Source organism: Danio rerio, chromosome 12 (genome assembly GCF_052040795.2).
Source record: "Danio rerio strain M-AB ecotype USA chromosome 12, GRCz13ab, whole genome shotgun sequence".
NCBI lineage: Eukaryota > Metazoa > Chordata > Actinopteri > Cypriniformes > Danionidae > Danio > Danio rerio.
Window position 1 is genome coordinate 3,690,001 of NC_141032.1, and position 22,136 is coordinate 3,712,136.

Genomic DNA, 22,136 nt, shown 5'->3' on the forward strand with positions numbered 1-22,136 from the left:
GTTATTTTGTTCCTGCACAGCAAAATCCTCTGAGTCAATTTTACTTGGTTTAAATAGTATTTGGCCCCTCTCTAAATTGAGTTACTCATGTAAAGCTGCGGTCACACCAGAGTTTGAGTTTGCGAAATTCTGTCGAGCGGCGCTGTGAAAAGGGGCGGGATTAAACAAGCTTATTAGACATTAAAAAAAAGCGAGCGATTGCTCCATGTTTTAAATTTCTGTCCAGAGAGGTCATGTTTTGATCCTCGATTGGTCTCACGCAGTCAAGTGATGCGATTTCGCAGGTCAGAGTTCACCAAGCTTGAACTTTGCACCGCAGCAACCTGCGAAACTTGACGCATGACCTTGCGTTTCCAGTCTGACGCATTCGTGTGCGTATGATTGGAAGACTATACGCTTATTTTACGCGGCCGCCATTTTAAAGAACCAAAGCGAGGCTGCGGTGGGAAGAAACCCGGAAGTATAGGACCAGCACTGTAAACATTGCAGTAATATACTGTGTACTACAAATCTCCAGCTGTTGCTGAGATATCAAAATGCAGAAATCGTGTAAACATCACCTCAATATCATTCAGTAAGTTTACTTTAAACAAATAAAAGCAATTTAGCATCAAACAAGATCACAATTTTAGTGATATGCTTAAGTGTCCTCCTAGGCTTCAGCTCATGGCACTAGTTAAACACTGTGAGGACGCTTTCCTGCTTCAGCCTGTGTAACCCGGTGAGTGATAAACACTGCAGTCCTCTGCAGCACATCATCGTGTTGTCTGTGATAGTGTTGACCTGGTCCTGAAGTTTTAAACCCGACTATTTCCCGCTAACATGGAAGCGCTGCTCAGCGCGGATGACTCGACTGATCTTCATGGCTTCCGTCTCCGTGTATCTGTGTTTGGTTTGCGCTCAGTTTACCGCTCTTCACCCAGTGAAAACACAGATACACGGACTGGAGCGCGAAGCAGCCGTCAAGATCAGTCGAGTCATCAAGCAGATCGCTCGGCTTGTCTGTGTTTGTGCTCAGTATACAGCGGTGGGTGAACTGATGACCTTCTCGGCCAATCACAATCATTTCTGTTAAACACGTGAACACAATGGCAAATCAGCGCTGTTTTAGAAAGCCGTCAACATTGCCTTAAATCCTAATGCGAAATTGCCTGTTTTTCTTTTAATTCAGTATCGTGACGAGTCTAATATAGTGAAAGAATCAATTTATTAACTTGAGTTTGATGAATGGCATCTAAAACATGTGTTTGGGAAAGAAAACGTTAACTAACTAGTGCCATTTTCCCTAACTTAGCCAAAAATGAGCTCTGATATCCCTTTTTACATTCAGCATTCATTCAGAACAGACCTTCGGGTCACTCGGAAGGCGGAGAAATTATAAATTTGTGTCACTTTATCTTTGCTGATAAGATATACAGCCAGTTGCACAACATTCGTATGTAACTCCCAATGATACTTCCGGGTTTCTTCCCACCGCAGCCTCGATTTCGCTTTTGAAAATGGCGGCCGCGTGAAATCAGTCTATTGGAGGAAAAGCCAAGTGTGACCGCAGCTTAAATGAGACAATAGCCCCTTTCACACATACAGACCTTTCCGGAAAATTACCGGCAATTTGAACAACAAATGAACAGGCCCTTTTTGAAAATACCGGTAAATTCGTTCTGGCTATTTTCCGGAAAGAGAAGTTGTAACATTACCGGTAATTTGCCGGAATGCTGCGCTGTGTGAATGCAGAAGCAAGATTGCCGGAAAGAGCGCGTCCACGTCTAGAACGTGCTGAAGTGAGACACCTGCTTTAGCCAATCAGAGCAGTCAGACGCATTCATGTGTGCGCGGTTTATGAGAATAAAAGCCTTTGAATATTTTTCCAGACACCTTTAGCTGCTAGATGTTAGTCAGATAACGTTTCTATGTTCCTTCTTAATGCTAACTGTGTAAATAATTATCGATAAAATGTTTATGATAATCCGTTGTTTGTTTACCTTCAAGCTTAGCGTGTGCCCGTGAGCGCCCATAGCGTGAGCACACACACATATCATGAACATCTCGACATGCGAAAGTGTTTCTCTATATGTTTTCATAGGAGTTGTACTCAATACTGATCCATCCAAAGAGTTTGTGATGTAGTCAAATGTTTACAAACACAAGCGCAGCCGTTTAGAGGTCATTTCTGGTTAATGATGTCAGAATTTACCGGCATTTTGCGATGGATGTGTGAATGCTCTTTTCCGGAAAAATTCCGTAACGTCCTCGCCTGTGTGAACAGCGCTTTTTTGAATATACCGGTAAAGTCGTTCCGGAAATTTTCCAGATATTTTCTGGTATCACTGTGTGAAAGGGGCTATTGAAAGGATTAATTGGGTGATGATTGAGCACTGATGATGAACACTTGCTGCTAATGAACATAAACACAGAAGAGAAACACAAAACTACAACCGACTTCAGTCACAGCCTTAGATGAAATCAGCTGAAATATAACACATTGAATCTCTCAAAATCAGGATCATAAGCACCTCCACAAACAGCAGATTAACTTATGACCAACCTGTTTGCTCTTATTTAAAGGGAGACCAAATATTCTCTGGACTGAGTAGATTTAGCTGTGTGTGGAAATGTGCATTAGTTTGCCTGCGCAGATCTGCTTTCTTCATCACTGCTGCTTCTTCTCCGCCAGTTTCGCCGTCTCCTTGGCTTTCCTCCATTTGAGGTTCTTCTTGAGCAAATAGAGGTCGATGTACACCGGGTAGTTCAGGACGGTAGACGCACACAGGAGACCACCATGCAAAGCCCCGGCGATACCACAGCTGAATATATCCTGACCTGAAACGCACAGGAGAAACATGTCAAAACAATAGTCTGATTTTTAAATGAAAAGGTATATAGCTATGGACGGCACGGTGGGTCAGTGGTTAGCACTGTTGCTTTGCAGCAAGAAGGCCGCTGGTCCCAGCTAGGCCAGTTGGCATTTCTGTGTGGAGTTTGCATGTTCTCCTCGTGTTGGCGTGGGTTTCCCTCGCAGTCCAAACACATGCGCTATAGATGAACTGAATTGTCCGTAGTGTAAGAGTGTGTGTGAATGAGAGAGTGTATGGGTGTTTCCCAGTACTGGGTCGCAGCTGGAAGGGCATCCGCTGCATAAAACGTATGCTGGAATAGTTGGCGGTTCATTCCGCTGTGGCAAACATTACAATATTTATTTCAAAGTTGATTCAAAGTGTAATGGTTTGCAGTTTACTAGTTAGAATTATGCATAGGGGGTGATATGCTGGAGGATGTCAGTAGTGTACCTGACAGATACAGGTTTTTGACAGGCGTATCGCAGCGGTTTCGAGCCATGGCCTCAGCGTAGAAGCGCTCCAGATTGTGATCTGCAGAGTAAATGGCCCCTCGGTTACAGCTGAGGTAATGCATGTTAGTCAGAGGAGTCGCTGCCTCCTGATACACCAGCTGGGGGAGGGAAAAATAAAAGAGATTAAGAGAAGAGACCAATAAAAAACATCACACACACTGAATTGTAAATTAATATACTGTAAATGAATCCTAAAACGTTGATGGTTAAATATACTGTTTACTATTATTGTTTTATCCTAAATTGTTGATTGTTAAATACACACACACACACACACATATATCTATCTATCTATCTATCTATCTATCTATCTATCTATCTATCTATCTATCTATCTATCTATCTATCTATCTATCTATCTATATATATATATATATATATATTTATATATATATATATATATTAGGGATGTAACAATATTGTAAATACCGTCACACCGCAATAGTAATTTTTTTTCAATATTACCGTAGGCGCATGACTCAATAAAACTATATTTCTGAGAAAAGTTTGCTTAGGCGAATGAAGCGAACGGGAGGTAGCGGGAACTAAAATTCCCATCAGCCTAGGTGTGGCCATCATCCTTTGCGGTCTGTTGTCACTACAGATCCAGTAATGCGGAAATGGAGTGTGCTGCTAGTAGCGTGGAAGAAAAAGAGCTGGAAATGATCGAACCTAAATCGGGTTTTAAATCGGATGTGTGGAAGCATTTCGGTTTCTTTCTAAAAAGATACGAAAAAGGAGAAAAGGTGACAGACAAAGAAAAAAACAATATGCAGGCACTGCCAGACTGTGTGAAATATAAGTCGGGGAATACGACTAATAACAGTCATGGGGACTGCAGAACACAGCACACTTGTTAGATTGATGCAGACATTGACTTGTACCGCAAAGAGACCTCTATCTCACTCATGGCTTGTCCTCTCAAGTGATGGAAAGACGATGCACAGCGTTACCCACTGCTGTCAACCTTGGCTAAATCATATCTCTCTGTCCCAGAAACCTCAGTCCCAAATGAGAGGGGTTTTTTTTCTGTTGCAGGGGACATGCCCAGAGACCCCAGCTTTTAGATTATAGTTATATGATAATTTTCCTTTTAAAACCCTTCTCTATCTAAGTGAGTGAGAGATTAAATGTTGAATGTGATGAGTTTTCAACAATACTAAATTGAAACTTTATTTTTATTTATATGATTTAATAGTTTTTTGTTATTAAAATTGAAAAATTGAAGTTCCTGTTTGGAAACTTACAGATAGATGGCTAATTTGTATGTCATTGATATGTTCAGTACTAAGGTAAATAAACACTTTTGGCACTTTTTTCGAGTCTTTTCATTAGTTTTGTTTTTCCTGTAAATTATTCAGTAAATACCGTACCGTGCCATTCATACCGAGGTATTACCGTACCGTGAAATTCTGATACCGTTACATCCCACATATATACATATATTTGATTGGCATTCGACCATTAGTGACCATCTCTCCCTCATTAGCATAACCAGCCCTGAGTGAGAAGCAGTTGGTCGTCATTACTTTTGAACCTGCTGCTATGCTTACACATAGGCATTTGTAGCTCCGCCCTCTTATAAAAAGAGCACAATCTCATTTAAATTTAAAGCGACAGTCACCAAAATGCCACAATTAGAATCAAAGCCTAAAAATGTCAGTGTAAAAGAGTTATAAAACATAATTTGTGTAGCATTTAGAACTGAAATTTCACATACTTTTCACATAGATTTATTTTACATCTTGAAAAAATGGGCATAATAGGTCCCTTTTAAAAGCTTAACACGGTTATTGTAGGTTAACTAGGCAAGTCATTGAAGAACAGTGGCTTTTATTACAGCCAAGCTAAAAGAAATTATGCAAAAATCACTTTTATAAGGAGTTTAAACACAGTTGTGTGGCAGCAGTGTGTGAAATAATCAGCCTATATAATCACACTTGATAAAAACAGTCTGCAGAAACAGTTTGATTGACATTCTCCCTTTGTACGTGTCATCAGAGGGGGAAAGCCCCGCCCATTAGTTATGATCTGTCCCTCATAAGCATAAACAGCCCTGAGTGAGAAGTAACCGCCTGCCATTAGAGTTTTGAATCTGCCACTATGCTAACACATGGGTATGTGTAGCTCCGCCCTCTTTAGAAAAGAGGGCAATCTCACAGTCACCAAAATGCCACAATTAGGATCAAAGCCTAAAAGATGCAGTTTCAAAGAATTATAAAACATTATTTGTGTGGGATTTTGAGCTGAAACTTCACACACACACACACTCTTGAGACATCAGAGACTTGTCTTACATCTTGTAAAAAAGGCCATAATAGGTCACCTTTAAAAGACTTACAACAGGGACAGGACAAACGGATTTTAGCACTGAAAAATGTACACACTTCAGTTTTTTCTGATACCTTGTCTTTGAGATTGGGGAAATGTTGGCAAGCCCAGTTAAAGATATGGTCTGCAAATCTCTGCTTATAGCTGAAATAATCGTCTCCTCGTTTCCTCACTCGCGTGTCCTTCCAGTCCTCGAACCATTCATAATTCACCATGGTCAGGATGGTCATACAGGACTTTCCTGGAAGATCATCACGTTAACACACAGTTGAATTCAGAATTATTCGCCCTCCTGTTAAGTTTTGATTCTTTCATATTTTTTTCCCCAATTTCTGCTACAGAGAGAAGATTAACACATTTCCAAACATGATAGTTTTAATAACTCATTTTAATAACTGATTTATTTTATCTTTGCTATGATGACAGCACATAATATTAAGCAGAATTAGTGTAAAATTTGTAACTTTTTTGTATAGATAAGGCGTCTTCTTCTTTACAAAAAATATTTTAAAAATCTGTATACAATAAATGATTGCATAAAAAATTATATATATATATATATATATATATATATATATATATATATATATATATATATATATATATATATATGCCAGAAAGAGAGATAGATAGACAGATAGATGTAACAATATAAAAATATTGTAATTTTATGACTTAATAAAACAGATATATTGTATTTTTATTTAATTTAAACCTAAAATAACTAATGCGTAATTTTTTCTTCATTAATTGTTTTATGAATATATTTTTTATTTTATTATATTCAACTTTTTTTATTTGTTTTTCCCTTAGAATATTTATGTATTTAAGTATTTATTTATTTATGTGTTTATTTTTATATTTATTTAATACTCCGTTTATTTCTGTATTTACTTATTTATATATATATATATATATATATATATATATATATATATATATATATATATATATATATATATATATATATACAATACCGGTCATAAGTTTGGGGTAATTTTTTTTTTCTTGTTTTTTTTTAAAGAAAATTATTCTGTTCATTAAGTCGGCATTTATTAAATTGTTAAATATTTACTCACTTTTTTTATTATAAAATGGTTTCTTATTGTATGTAGTTTCAAATAAAATTATTACTCGAGTCATTATTGTTTTTATTACTTTTACCATTAATAATAATATTAATAGTAATAATATTTAATATTAGAGTGATTTCTGAAGGATCATGTGAGTAATGAAGCTGAAAATTAATCATTAAGTTCATTGCTGGAATAAATGATTAAGTTAAATTATAAAGTTCTTTTGAACAGTTATTTTATAGTGCAATAACATTTCACAACTGTACAATGTGTACTGTATTTTAGATTAAATAAATGCAGCCTTGGTGAGCATGAAGAAGCTTATTTTAAAACATTTAAAAATCCTACTGACCCCAAACTTTTGATCTGTAGTGTATATTTACTCATGTGTTTATTTATGCAATTTTTATTTATGCATTTATCTATTTTATATTTTTGCATGTTAGTCCTCCATAGGCTGCGGTCATCCTTTACCTGGGTGTCGGATCTGTGATGTCTGTGAGTCTTTGGCTGAAGGGAAAGTAATGAGAACCATAGGAACATTCTCTGGAGCCTCGTCTTTACTCATACTGAAGAAATCATCCATCCTACAAGAGAAAACTTATGTTTAACTGACTGCAGTCACACATTACAGATGATCTCATGTGCTAATAGACATAGAGCTTCTTCAGAAAACAGCATGAGAGAACAGAGAGTTTGAGAAGGACTGGAAATATGTTTCCCCATAGGCAGGAACAGATGAAATGTTTTTCAGAGAAGAAACTTAGTCCAGAAAAAACAATCACATGGAGAGAGAAAGAGATTAGCATTTAGCCAACGGCGCCACCTTGTGTTTCATTCGCGCAGATGCAGTAAGTGCTTTTAATTTGCTGATTTCCTCACCTGTGAAAAAGCTTGCTTAAATAGTGGATTAGTTGAAAAGGAATGAAAATGAAAACGAATCTATGATTTATTTCCCCTAAACGTGTCCTACAGCATTTTTTGGTGCATTTAGCCACAGCAGCTGGTCGGGACTGCGTTTTTTTATTTCTTAAAGAAAGTCATTTTTGGAAATAGGCTAATTTTACAACAACCAGTTGTGTGTTACAATATTTAAATCAAGCCGTTCTCCGATCTGGCGGGAACACTTTTAGCTTAGCTTAGCTTAGCTTAGCATCTATCATCGAATTAGACCATATTTCTCGCTCAAAAATGCCAAACAGATTCGATATGCATCTATTTAAAGCTCTTCTGTAGTTATTGTGTATAAAGCCGACAGAAAAATGAAAAGTTGCCATTTTCATGGCCGATTTGACTAAGAACTTTATTGCCGTTTAATCATATCTTGCACTTAAAAGCAGTCCCAGCTAAGACTCTTTTGAGGCAAAGTCTAGATAGGATACAGCTGCAGATATGCACATCATTACAGATATGCAAGCATAATTAATGACATTGTATAACAATAATTAATATTTTTACAGTACTGTGACGGTTGGGTTTAGAGTAGGGGTAGACGTTAAAATACAATTTATTGGGTAATAATAAATAACATTTTGTGACGGTTGAGTTTAAGGTTGGGGTATGGCTAGACGTTAATAAAATACGGAGAAATTTCATAAATAATGGAAATCATTTTGGTTAACTTCTGATATAGCAACAACCCTCTTTCATTTCCCCAACCCTAAACCTACCCTGCTAAAATATCCAGCTTAAACCAGCCTAGGCTGGTTGGCTGGTTTTAGCTGGCAGACTAGGCTGGTTTTAGAGGGGTTTTGGCCACTTCCAGGCTGGTTTCCAGCCATTTCCAGCCTGGTCTTAGCTGGTCAGGCTGGAAAATGACCAGCTAAATCCAGCTATAACCAGCTTGACCAGCCTGGTTTAAGCTGGACATAGCTGGTTTTGGCTGGGCTCCCAGCCTACTAGGCTGGTCAAGCTGGTCATCTCCCAGCCTAACCAGCTAAGACCAGGCTGGAAATGGCTGGAAACCAGCCTGGAAGTGGAAAAACCCCCTCTAAAACCAGCCTGGTTGACCAGCTAAAACCAGCCCAGGCTGGTTTAAGCTGGATTTTTCAGCAGGGTCACCATCACAGTAACATAAAAACAGTAGTTCAATCAAGTAATATTTATGTTATCTATTAAATTACCTAACAAATAAAATGTTTTGACGTCAACCCCTAACCCTAAACCCAACCGTCACAGTACTGTAACAATATAAATTATTGTTATACAGTGTCATAAAAAATGCTGCTATATTGATGTGCATATCGCACTTCCGGCCGGCCGTGTATCCTATCTAGATTTTACCCTCTTTCAGTGCTGCGTAATATCATTGCGCATGCTGCAACCATGGTAAATATTATGTAAATTTATTTGCTAAATTGATTTTGGGATAAATTAAAGGCCTTTTTTGTACATTTTGGCTTTCTATAATGTAAAACAACTTTCGGTTAGATGTAAAGAGAGCAAAAAAAATACACTTTTAATTGTTTCTTTCATTTGGCCTGAGTTTGTGTCGACAACAATATATTTTTTTCTCAAATTGAGTCATACATACAGACGTACATACATAATTTTTGAGTAGGCCTACTGTAAATAAGGGCATATAGCCCGAAATCTACACAGAGTGTCCCTTAAAGTCAAGGGTGTCCAAACTTGGTCCTGGAGGGCCGGTGTCCTGGAGAGTTTAGCTCCAACCCTAATCAAACACACCTGAACCAGCTAATCAAGCTCTTACTACATATACTAGAAACATCTGGCAGGCAAGTTGGAGCTATACTCTGCAGGACACCAGCCCTCCAGGACAGAGTTTGGACACCCCTGCTTTAAATGCAGTATTATAGCTAATATATGGCTAAAATATATGTAAAGAAGAATACATTTGTTTATACTGACATGCCATCCATGTCGTTGGATTTGAAGAGCCAGGTGCTGGTGGCCGTGATGCCCAGCTCTTCCTGAGTGGCATCAAAGCCAGAGAAGAGGAGGAACGATGCTTTACCAGGCCTCATCATGTCCAGACGACTCTGAATCTCTGAAAGGTTAGAAAAGAGTGCATGTACAGTCATGAGAAAAAGCTATCATATCCCTTTAGAATCCAGTTGTACATATCAAGACGTAAGAAATTATAATGCAACCATATGAATATCATTAGTCCAATATGACAAATCTTTAACCGTGTAAAAAAATGGACTTGGCAACCCTGTATCTTGCCTTTACTTTTGTTCAATACATAATAACATGTAAGGTGTGATGTTGCTCATCCAAGGTTTTATCTTCCTAATTTTAAGACCTGCCAAGGGCCGTATAGTTTTTATTATGTCCTGATACTAAAAAACATGAAATTCAAGTCATGAACAGTGGTTACACAGTAGAATAAATCTGACTAAAGCACAAAGAATAAGCTCACCTGGCTTGACTTGTATTTCTGGAGGTAAAAGCTTCTGGAAAGTATTGAAAATCCCACAGTTGGAGATGATGACAGGAGCTCGGATTTCTACATGCTCTTCACCTTTCTTCACCGTCACTCCTGTCAGTCAAAACACATTAGCAGTTTGATTTATTCATGATTTTAGTGTATAATATAGAAACTGACTATTTTCAATGCAAAATAAACCCAGACTGAGATAATCAAGACGACAAAGCCATTTATTTAGGTAAAACAGTATGAGCAAGGAGTTTTTGAGCCATGAACCAAACTAAAAATAGTCACAAAATTACAAACTCTGATTTCAAACGAATGTGTAAATACAATTTTTTTTTTAGCTGACATGTGGGAAAAGGCTGCAAAAATGAGGACATATATAAACTAAGTTTGATCAAACTAAATATTTCAATTAGTGTGGGGACAATGATTATTCGCATGCAAAATAAAAGTTAGTATTTACATAATATATGTAGGTGTACTGTGCATATTTATATTTGAGAAAATGTTTATACATACATTTGAAGTAAAAAATATTCGCCCAAATGCTGTTTAACAGATTCAGGAATTTTTCACAGTATTTCCTATAATATTTTTTCTTCTGGAGAAAGTCTTATTTGTTTTATTTCGGCTAAAATAAAAGCAGTTTTAAATTTTTTAAATTAATTTCAAGGTCAACATTATTAACCCACATCGGCGCAATAGCCTAGTGGTTAGCGCGCCAACATATGGTGCAATAGCATGTTAGGGTGTCGTGAGTTTGAATCCCGGCTCGAGGACATTTCCCTACCCCCTCTCTTTCTCCTACTTCACTTCCTGTCTCAATACTGTCCTATCTAATAAAGGCCAAAAATAAATCTTTAAAAAAAACTTAAATAAATAAAAAAAATTATTAGCCCACTTTGGCAATATTGTTTTTCTACAGAACAAACCAATGTTATGCAATGATATGCATATTTAACCTAACTTGTTACCCAAATTAACCTAGCTAATCCTTTAAATGTCACTTTAAGCTGAATACTAGTATCTTGAAAAATATCTAGTCAAATATTATTTACTGTCATCATGGCAAAGATAAAATAAATCAGTTATTAGAAAGAATTTATTAAAACTATTGTTTAGTAATATGTTGAAAAAGATCTTCTCTCCGTTAAACAGAAATGAGGGAAAAAAATATACAGGGGCACTAATAAATCTGACTTCAACTGTACGCGTTATATTTTGAGGTCTTTTGTACTCACCATATGCAGTTCCCTTGTTATCGACCAGAATTCGGCTCACAGGGGCCCGGACCAGCACACTGCCGCCATATTTCTGTATGACTTTAGTAACGTGGAAGGGGATCTCACTGGCGCCCCCTTTAGGATAATATGCTCCACGCTTGAAGTGGTGCAGCATCAGAGCATTGATCATGAAGCTGGACTCTTTAGGAGCAACACCTGAGCAGATCCACAGAAACAATTTTCTTGCATGTGAGTACAATCACATTGGTTAGGTTGTAACAACTCTTCCAAAACCCTTTTCCCCATCTTTCTGATTGAAATGCCTACTTTACTACATCTAATCAGCTCATGGAAGATAAAACAAGCCACGCCCACTGCTTACCCATTTAAAGTTCTGTTTCTCCAGGAACTGCGTCACAATACGGAAAGAAAAAAAATGGTCGCAGCTTCCGGTTCATGCAGACTTTGAGAGTGGATTATAGACCTTCTTCATGGCTGCTGCATGGAGGGCGCCATAGCGACCAGCGTCTTCCGGTAGAATGTGAAAACTTCCGTTTACAGCGTGTACAACTGGTAATTTGCGCTCCGAAAATGGGTTTCAATGACGTTTTTAATGGATAACAGAGTGTTTTTGTGACACACAACTTAGAAATGTGTCTGTTAAAGCCGTTATAATCTGTCACATGTGGTTCAAGCGCGTCAGAAATACGAGAAAAACGTTCTCCTAGTTCACGTGTCTGCCGTCAGAAATACAGTGTGTGTGTGTGTGTGTGTGTGTGTGCGTTCCCGGCCTGTCAGCTGTGCTGTTAGCTCAGCGGCTCTTTAACACACACACACACACACACACACACACACACACACACACACACACACACACACACACACACACACACACACACACACACACACAGACAGAGAGAGAGAGAGAGAGAGAGCGCAAACCAGAGTACTTGCATGAAACTTAACAGGTATGAAAGTCGTGCAATTTACAAAAATGAGCAATAAAAGTCTGTTATTGATCCTCTGCTGGCTGATTTGCTGTTCATTCTAATCGCGAGCCGTTTGTGTTTTATTTCGTGTGTTGTATTCACCACGGTTTGTGTTTTTCTGTCATTTTGAAATGACACTAGCCTATATTTTCACTTTGTCACAGTTATTAAATCAGTGTGTCAGTGGCACAGTACAGGCTACTGTGTGTGTCCAACATTTTGGTGAGTTACATTTGTTTGGGCTGGTTATATATTTGAAATAAAGAGAAAATGTTGACTTTAGCGATGACGAGGCTTCATTTAAACTGCAGAAGATGCCTTTTGACAACGAGGGGAAAACGCCTCACAGCAGCTGTTTTCCATATTACTAGACAGCCCGCAGATATTGCTTGACAGCCCGCTCCCGTCCCAAATTAAACCCGTTCCCGATCGCTCCCGCGCTTTATTCGGAAATTTATTCCTCTACTCTGATGCTCTCACCGCTTTCGGTGTGAACGTACAGTTATAGATATGCTTGAACCGTATCTCTCAGTTTAAAACTGTATGGGCGATTTACACATTGCATCCAAACCGACGTTGTAAACGTGACGGGTGCTTCTTCCTTTATCGATTTAAAGGCTTTTCTAAACTTGCAATCCTCTGCCTGTTTGTCTTTGTTATGGGCATCATCAGCTGTTCCTAGACAGTCGCGGTGCGGTCAATTTTCAAAATAGTTCAACTTTGGCCACTGTGTGGATTAATACTGAATGTGTGGCATTGTTATTACTTGGGTTAGGTTTAAGAGTAGAGTAATATGCTGGTTTTTGACTGCATTGCTTTGTTGCACTCCTCCATTGGCCTCTCACATACTCTCTGTGCTCTACTTCATAGCCGTGGTGGGCGTTTCTCTCGGCCTCACGCTGAACTCAGTTGACCAATCACAACAGACTCGGTCATCGGACCAATCAGCACAGATTAGCTTCGCACTAAGGAGGGGTTTGGGAACAAATGAATCGCTGAACTGATCATTTTGGAATGGTTGGGATAATTAGGTTAAAATAAAGGCATATTATAAGACAATGGAAATGTTTTTGACCTTGCATGCATATCAGCCTAATGTTGGAGTCCCCCAAATCCAAAACATGACCATTTATAATGCAAAATAGGGGCTCTTTAATATCAAAACTACAAAAGATTACTGAAGAGTTCACAAACAATAACTCATCTTCAGAAAGTGCCAGACTCACCATAGAAGAAATAGGAGAAGATCAGGTGCAAGTCCTTGTTGCTGGTCAGTTTGTAGTTCATCTCAGTAGCGTTGAAGTCTGAGAGCCGAAAGATGGACGAGATCAGGTTAGCGATGCCACTTTTGATCAGAAAGAGAGCAAACCACTGTGGGATGATCTTCAGGATGGCCATCAGAGGAGTTTTCCTGGCTGTGAGCTGTGGACCATACAGAAGACACAGATGCTGTTTTAATGGATTCATGTAAAAAAGTGGTTAATTGAAAGTAATTGAAAATTGTCAACAATTATTTTACAACCTTATATTATATTGCATTCTTTTCTGTTTTACACTTGGTTATTAGGTTGTATAGTGATTGAACTTGATAATGCCACTGTTACCTCTCTGTGTCATGTACATGTGCTTTTATTCTTGTGGGGACCAAATTGGGTTGGGCGATGTCGGCCAATTTGGCATGGTACGATGTCTAATGTGAAACATCGCAAAGGGTGAAGGCATTATTATTGTGGGCAGCGGCGAATTAATTATTTAGGAATAATTAGCTAATTCATAACAAATTAATTATTTGTAGCCTACCGTTTCAACATCCTGACCCTTATGGTCTTTGCTTTACCCATAATCAAATTATAAATAAGTGAAGTTTTTAAACTCATTTCGACAGGAGCACGTGATATAATTGACTGCAGCTGGCCACCTATCTACACTCATTAGTTAGCCAATCAGATCTATCCTAACTCACTATAAGTAGCCTAGCTAGATATTACTCCCTTATCTTCGTTTTCCGAAGAAACCCCCCCATCCACCCCATTTCTCCTCCTTTTCTCCTTTACAAAAAAAGGGGGAGCTCTCGAGAACCACCTGATCTCGTACTCCCCTCACATGCTCTATGGACCTGGCGGGAGCCCTGGGCTCAACTATCTCCGAGCTCAGGGTTCTCTCCCGGGACAGCATGCCAAACCTGCTTACAGTTGTCAAGCAATATCTAAGTGTGAACTCTTGAATTAAAGATAAGTTACACACAAATTACCACCTGTCAATCACTTTTTCCATGGGACTCTGGCATGAATAGGCAGAGTGATCTGTGTCATTATAATGGCGTCCACAAACTTGGTTGGTAAAAAAAAAAGGTGCACAACCAACAGGAACCAACCAACAGCATCTGAGGTTTTCGATAAAATTAGTAAGTACAAGTGTGAAAGTCAAAGACTGAAGCAGTGTACTGATGCGGTGATACGCTACATGATAGATTCAAAAGACAGCAGAGTCGTTAGAGACAAGATTAATTAAATATCATGTTTGATGACTATAGAGAGACGCCAGGATTGTGCTGGCAGCTCAGCATTGTGATGTCTACCGCCAACGGACAATGGCATCGTCTATTGACCCAACCCTTGACCAAATATCAAATTTTGTCCTCATGGGGACTTCCTTTGGTATTCATAATTCACACAGAATGAAGTACAACCCTAAATCAGAAAAAGTTGGGTCAGTCTGGAAATAAACTGGTCCATCCCTGATGCCTCTGAGCCCAGAGAAGTCGTTGGCACTTCTGGACACTGTTAACATAGGGCTTCCTTTTGGCACAGTACAGATTTCTCAGGCATGTGTGGGTGTAACTATGTATTGTGGTACTTGACAAAGGTTTGCAAAGTAATCCTGAGCCTATGTGGTGATATTGCCTATAGGTGAATGAGGATTCTTGATGCAGCGCCGCCTGAGGGATCGGAGATCACTGTTGTTCAGCTTAGGCCTGCACCCTTGTCCTTAAAGGACTGAAACTCCTCCAGATTCCTTTTAAAACACTATGATCTGATGAAGGTGCAATAACCAAATGTCTTTCTCTCTTTCTTTGAGGTCATTGTTTTTAAACATTTCAATAATTTTTTCACGTATTTGTTGGCAAACTGGCGATCCTCGGCCCATCTTTGCTCCTAAAGGAGTGACCTTTCATGGAAGCTGCTTTTGTACCAAATCATAATTACAATCACCTGTTTCAAATCACATCATTAATTAACCAGTTTACCTGATTACTAGCCCTAAACTGCTCCTGTCCCAACTTTTTTGCAATGTGTTGCATTTCTTAATGACAGGAAAGGATGTACAGTATATTTACAAATGAAATGAAGTTGACATGACAAAACCTGAAATAGTTTGTGCTCATATTGTCTGCAATTAAATACAAGTACAATAAATTAGGATAGCTCTACTTTCTACTACTTTATTTTTCCATACTGTCCCAACCTTTTTGCATTTTAAAAATGTATAAGTGCTGATTGTTTCCTGTGAGAGCTGGGTTTAGGGGTGGAGTTGGTGTGTGAGATGAAGATGCTGTACCTTCATGACCTTAAAGAACTCCTCCACGGCTTTCACGTCATTAGGGAAGAGTTTCTTCAAGTTCTGCTCCATCTCCACCCGGCCGCTCAGGATGGGGTAGTCTCTCCGTTTGCCTTTATCGTCAATCACAATACTGTCGAAATGCTGCGGCAGCTCCACAAACTCCAGCTGACCCTCTGAGATCTGGTCCATCGCAACCTTAAGCAGACCGTTTTCATGCAGCTGACCGAAGTAGTGGAGCCCTTTAACATGTGGGAACATCTTTCAAGTTATTGATTTAAATTTTAGTAACAGCACATTTATTTGATATTTTTTTAAACCCGTTCTAAGTATTATTCACAAAGGCATCACTTTTTTTGAAAAAAAAAAAAACACTATATATTGTATAACTACAGGTTTAATATGTCTATGTTCTCTATACACAAAACCTTAACCTTTCTGATTTTGACTGTAATGTAATAATGCAATGAAATAACGTGCTATAAAAATAACATTGAAATGAATTGAAGTAAGTTACAACGACATGTAGCATAAGCTCTGTGATTGGTCGGCTTGCCTGCGCGTTGCCTGCGCCGTGGGTTCATGATCCGCTGATGGATCCACAATGCAGTTCGGCAACGCCTGACGTCACCCATTCAAAGTGAATGGGAAGCGTTGACGCTGACGCCCCGTGTGAATGGGGCGTTACATCATTAAAGGGTCACGAAACACCAAAACACATTTTTTGAGCTGTTGACAGTGGTATATGTGTCCCACACTGCTAAAAACACTATTAGGACACCTATATTTCACTAAAAAGGGTAAATTGGTTGTTTTTGCGTTATTTCAAGCAAATTCGTACTTCCTGTTTGAAACAAATTTTTGAAGCTGCGTCACGGCCATGACATAATAGCGTGTATTCCAGCGTGCAGACTGGGCGTCTGTGCCAGAGTGAGTCTTATTACGTCTTACAGTGTGCTGCATTAATGCATGAGTAAGGCTTGGTTCAAACCAATCAGCGCACTCTATTTTGCAACTTCATTAATATTCATTGGTGTCACTGTTTACACCAGAGACGCCACGTTGTGTTGGCAAAACAAGCGTGAAGTGTTGCTTTTATAGTTTGCTGCCATTAAGTTTCGTTTTCCTTTTCTCTCTGTGAGAGCTCAGACTCACGTGTGGATTAACAGTGTACGCGACGCTCGACAACAATAATTTACGTGTCTAAGGAGGATTATTGTTTACCTGAGAGCTGTTCTCATCTGCAAACGCTGAAATCCGGATTTGCTTGTAGTCTTCTCTTCATAAAGACGCGGCTCTTGTTGCTGGTGATTGTCCTGTCTCTACAGATTTGGTAAGTGAGCGACCAGCGCTCTTTGTTTATTCAGTTTGTCCGTATCGAATTAAGTTAACTATTGCACTGAGTGCAAACTTGTTAACACCGCATTTTGTGACCGGAATAACACACGCGGCTTTCTGACGCTACCTGCCGTGTGCATCTAAGTTTCCGGGAATTGCGGAGCTTTTTTTCTCTCATTCGCCGTGCGGTATCAAACATTGCATGAAAAATACACGCTTAGAGCAGTTCCTCGAATCAAATATCGCGTTTGTCGCGAGGGGCATGAATGAATTCCCTGAATGAAAGAGCCAAACTGCAGTTAAAGTCCAACATTTAATAATCTGGTAAATAATTCAACTACAGATGTCCATGTAGGTTAAACACAATGACTGTAAAAAATACACCATCACTTTCTCGTGTGTGTATTTTGACTGAAACTCGCGCGTGCCCAAATAGACACTCCCACACCATCCCACTTTAGTTCCTCCGACACTCCCCCCTAAACAGAGCTGGACACGCCCACTTTTCTGACTTTTTCCAAAGTAGAGGTGTGAAAACACCCTGCTGAAACGAGGGGGTTTCATGGCCCTTTAAAATAGAGCCCAGTGATTCTAATGTTGTGACTGACTGAGGTGGTTGTCTTGTGTCTTGAGGCTTATTTATTTATCTAAACATGAAGCTCTGCTGATAAAGATTGTACGTACCCACATCAAACTCGAAGCCCTTCTCAGTGAAAGTGTGACAGCAGCCTCCTGCCACGTCGTGTTGCTCCAAAACCAGAACTTTCTTCCCTGATTTGGCCATTGTGGCTGCAGCCGTCATTCCTCCGATCCCACTTCCTATTATAATCGCATCAAGATTCGCTGGAATCTTTTCCTTGGTAAATCCTTGAACATATAAAGTACGTAAATATAGTTCAAGTCAAATGTATTAGCGCTCTGTTTTCTTTCTCAAATATTGTTCAAATGATGTTTAACAGAGCAAGGAATTTTTCACAGTATTTTCTATAATATTTGTTCTTCTGGAGAAAGTCTTATTTACATTGGTTTATTTACTTAATCAGTATTGCAGTTACATTATTCAAGTATTATATATAATATTATATGCACACAGTTCACTATACATGCATACAATATATATAGTTGTATATGTATATTTTTTTGACAGATGTTATCCTGAACATGAATACGAGTTAAAAAAATGACTTCAAAGCCGTTGCGCTCATGCAATCTTAAGTAATATTTTTCTGCACTAAAAAAACTGTGACAGATGAAAAGACCAGTGTTTTATAATGGTAAGGACTTGGAATGTTCCCAAAACCTCACAAAAGGCAATCTGTAATCTCTTAAATGCTTTAAACAAAAGAAATCTGGCTGTTATCACAACTGGGTAATCTAGTTCAGATAAAGTAGAGCCTTTGACACGCATGCTAATTGTTTTACAATGGTATTGATAATATACTGCTTTACCTAATTAGATTAGGTAAAGGTATTAAATGTTCTGTGTATGTTATCTGATAGCAAATGTAATGCGTGTACTATAAGGAGATATTTTGTTTGTCATTTTAAGAGCCTTAAAAGTAAATTACATCATCATCTACTGATATATTCCATCATGTGGGTCAATAAATAAAGATATAGGAACATATAATTAATATTTTGCATAATGAACATGCTTTGATTAGGTACAGATCAGATCTTATTTGGTCTCTTGTTAAAATAAGTGCACTTGATTCACTTATAGTAAGCTTTATTTACAATGGGAAGATAAAAATCATTTAGGGGTTAGTTCACACAAAAATTAAAAATGTGTCATATTTTACTCGTCCTCCATTCATTCAAGTTATGTTGAAAAATGTAAAAATATGGAGGCCATTGACTTTCATAATAGGTTTTTTTTTCTACTATGGTTTGAAACCACGTGAGAGTGAGCAGCAGGGGTGTCCAAACTCGGCCCTGGAGGGCCGGTGTCCTGCATAGTTTAGCTCCAACGTCCTTCAACACACCTGCCTGGAAGCTTCTAGTATACATAAAAAGCTTGATTAGCGTGTTCAGGTGTGTTTAATTAGGGTTGTAACTAAAATATGTAGGACACCGGCCCTCCAAGTGAGTACATTTTGACTTTTAGGTGAACTATCTTTTTAAGTTTAAGTCCCTTTGTTTATCAGGGGTCGCCACAGCGGAATGAACCCCCAACTTATACAGCATATGTTTTCCACAGCGGATGCCCTTCCAGCTGCAACCCAACACTGGAAAACACCCATACACTCTTACATTCACACACACACACTCATGCACTACGGCCAATTTCATTCATTCATTTTCGATCGGCTAACTCCCTTTATTCATCTGGGGGTGCCACAGCGGAATGAACCGGAAACTTTTCCAGCATGTGTTTTACACCAACACACCAACACTGGGAAACACCCATACACACTCATTCACACACATACACTACGGGCATTTAGTTCATTCAATTCACCTATAGCGCATGTGGGGGAAACCGGAGAACCCGGAGGAAACCCACACCAACACACGGGGAGAACAAGCAAACTCCACACAGAAATACCAACTGGCCCAGCCGAGACTTTAACCAATGACCTTCGTGCTGTGAGGTGATTGTGCTACCCACTGAGCCACCATGTCACCCATAAAAATAATTACAAAAATATTAAAAATATATAATGTAAAAAAAAAATTTATATATATATATATATATATATATATATATATATATATATATATATATATATATATATATATATATTTATATACGTACGCAGCAAGCCACTGGACAAACTGGTAACAGTGGGAAAGCTGTAACCGCGTAAAGGAACAACATTGTACCGCCTTGTAGCATTTGTTTTCAAGACAATATGCAGCCATACATACCTCTGGCTACATAATTCACGATCTCCAGAAATGTATACAGGGCTACGTTTTCAGAATGAGCCTCTGTTGACTAAAGCTGATGCGTTTTTTTAAATGACATTTACTGACGGAAAACAAAAACAGAAGTATGCATTTAAACAGAAAGTTTCAAATGAAAAAGAAATTAACCCCCCATTTACTCTCTCTCAAGTGGTTTCATGCTTTTATGAGTTTGTTTCTTCTGCTAAACTCTAAAGAAGATATTTTGAAGAATGCTGGAAACCTGTAACCATTGACTTACATAGTAGGAAAAACAAATACTAAAAAAGTCAATGGTTACCAGTTAAATCTTCTTTAGTGTTCAGCATATGAAACACAATGTTTGAAACAAGCAAAAACAATGGCAGAATTAAAATTTTGGGGTGAACTATCCCTTTAAGAGATTGTACATTGGCTTTTAGATTAGCAGAACAGGCTTAAAACATGCTCAGGTCGTTCTCAGGTCAGAAAAGCATTTAGTATTAAAAGATGGTCTGTGTATTCACCTTGTTTCAGCACTTTATCTCTCTTCTTCTGGTCCAGCTCTAACGGTTCTGCAGGCCTCACCGATGAAGCAGAAAACGGACTCGGTTTTTTGAACAGAAACCAGAACGTTCCTGCAGCCCAAATCAAGGCGGAGACCCAAATAATCAGCAGCCACATCCTGAAGAACCGTTTTCACCCTGAAACAAACCAACAAAATCTAAAAATGGATCTAGTTTTTTAAATTATTGCACATAGGCTGGACTTTTCAGCAAGAGAAAAGAGACTTCTGCAAGGATGTTTGCTAGTCTTCTTTTATATGCAAGCAAAGGAGCAAAGGTCTCTGAGAATGAGTGAAGCAACACTTAATTGTCATATGTAATCAATCAAGATAAGAGTGGTGAATGTAGTACAAGTTCTAGTCCACATTCAGATCCAGTCTCGTCTAAATAAACATTTATATCATCGGTGTAAACAAAGAACAGACAGTTTACTTGATTTCAGGCACAATGAACCCCACAGAGCGTTTAGACACACTTTGCTTTACGATTTTCAAGAAAAATTCCAAAGCAAGAGGCTTTGTTACAGGGACAATTCCCTCAAAAAATTATTTACTAATTATTTACTCGCATGCTTCTAAACTATAAATTTCTTTCTTCTGTTGAACACAAGACAAGATATCCTGAAAAATGATGGATATGCAAGCAGCCGTTGGAATTCTTAGTAGAAACAAAAAAAAAAACTGAATGGAGGTCAATTGTTGTTTTTTTCTTCTTCTAATGTTCAACTCATATTGTCGACATTTACATTTACATTTACATTTAGTCATTTAGCAGACGCTTTTATCCAAAGCGACTTACAAATGAGGACAAGGAAGCAATTTACACAACTAAGAGCAACAATGAATAAGTGCTATAAGCAAGTTTCAGGTCTGTAAAGTCTAAGAAGGAAAGTATTAGTAGTATTAGTATTTTTTTTTTTTTGTTTGTACAGTTAGTGTGATATTCAGAGAGGCAATTACAGATTAGGAAGTGTAGTGGAGACTAAATAGTTGGGTTTTTAGTAGTTTCTTGAAAGTAGCGAATGACTCTGCTGTTCTGATGCAGTTAGGGAGTTCATTCCACCAACTGGGCAGATTGAGCGTGAGCGTTCGCGAAAGTGATTTCTTCCCTCTTTGGGATGGAACCACGAGGCGACGTTCATTCACAGAACGCAAGTTTCTGGAGGGCACATAGATCTGCAGAAGCGAGAGCAGATAAGAAGGAGCAAGGCCAGAAGTCACTTTGTAGGCAAACATCAGAGCTTTGAATTTGATGCGAGCAGCAACTGGCAGCCAGTGCAAACGGACTAGCAGCGGAGTGACATGTGCTCGTTTAGGTTCATTGAAGACAACTCGTGCTGCTGCATTCTGGAGCAGTTGAAGAGGCTTGATAGAGTTAGCTGGAAGCACATGGGTTTATTCTGAAAATGTACCCCTATAAACATTTCTGGAGATCGCAA

General features: G+C 38.6%; 1 protein-coding gene across 1 annotated transcript; it reads right to left on the bottom strand.

The window, feature by feature from the left end:
• Positions 1–1,491: 1,491 nt before the first annotated feature.
• si:ch1073-13h15.3 lies at positions 1,492–20,959 on the bottom strand. Its single transcript, XM_087275748.1, has 11 exons — positions 20,660–20,959; positions 17,949–18,131; positions 15,927–16,168; positions 13,595–13,790; positions 11,398–11,595; positions 10,142–10,261; positions 9,628–9,766; positions 7,231–7,343; positions 5,755–5,921; positions 3,288–3,447; positions 1,492–2,820 (listed from the first exon to the last, which is right to left on the bottom strand). The coding sequence occupies exons 1-11, from the start codon at positions 20,814–20,816 to the stop codon at positions 2,651–2,653; spliced, it is 1,845 nt and encodes a 614-aa protein (XP_087131874.1). The 5' UTR covers positions 20,817–20,959; the 3' UTR covers positions 1,492–2,650.
• Positions 20,960–22,136: the final 1,177 nt, after the last annotated feature.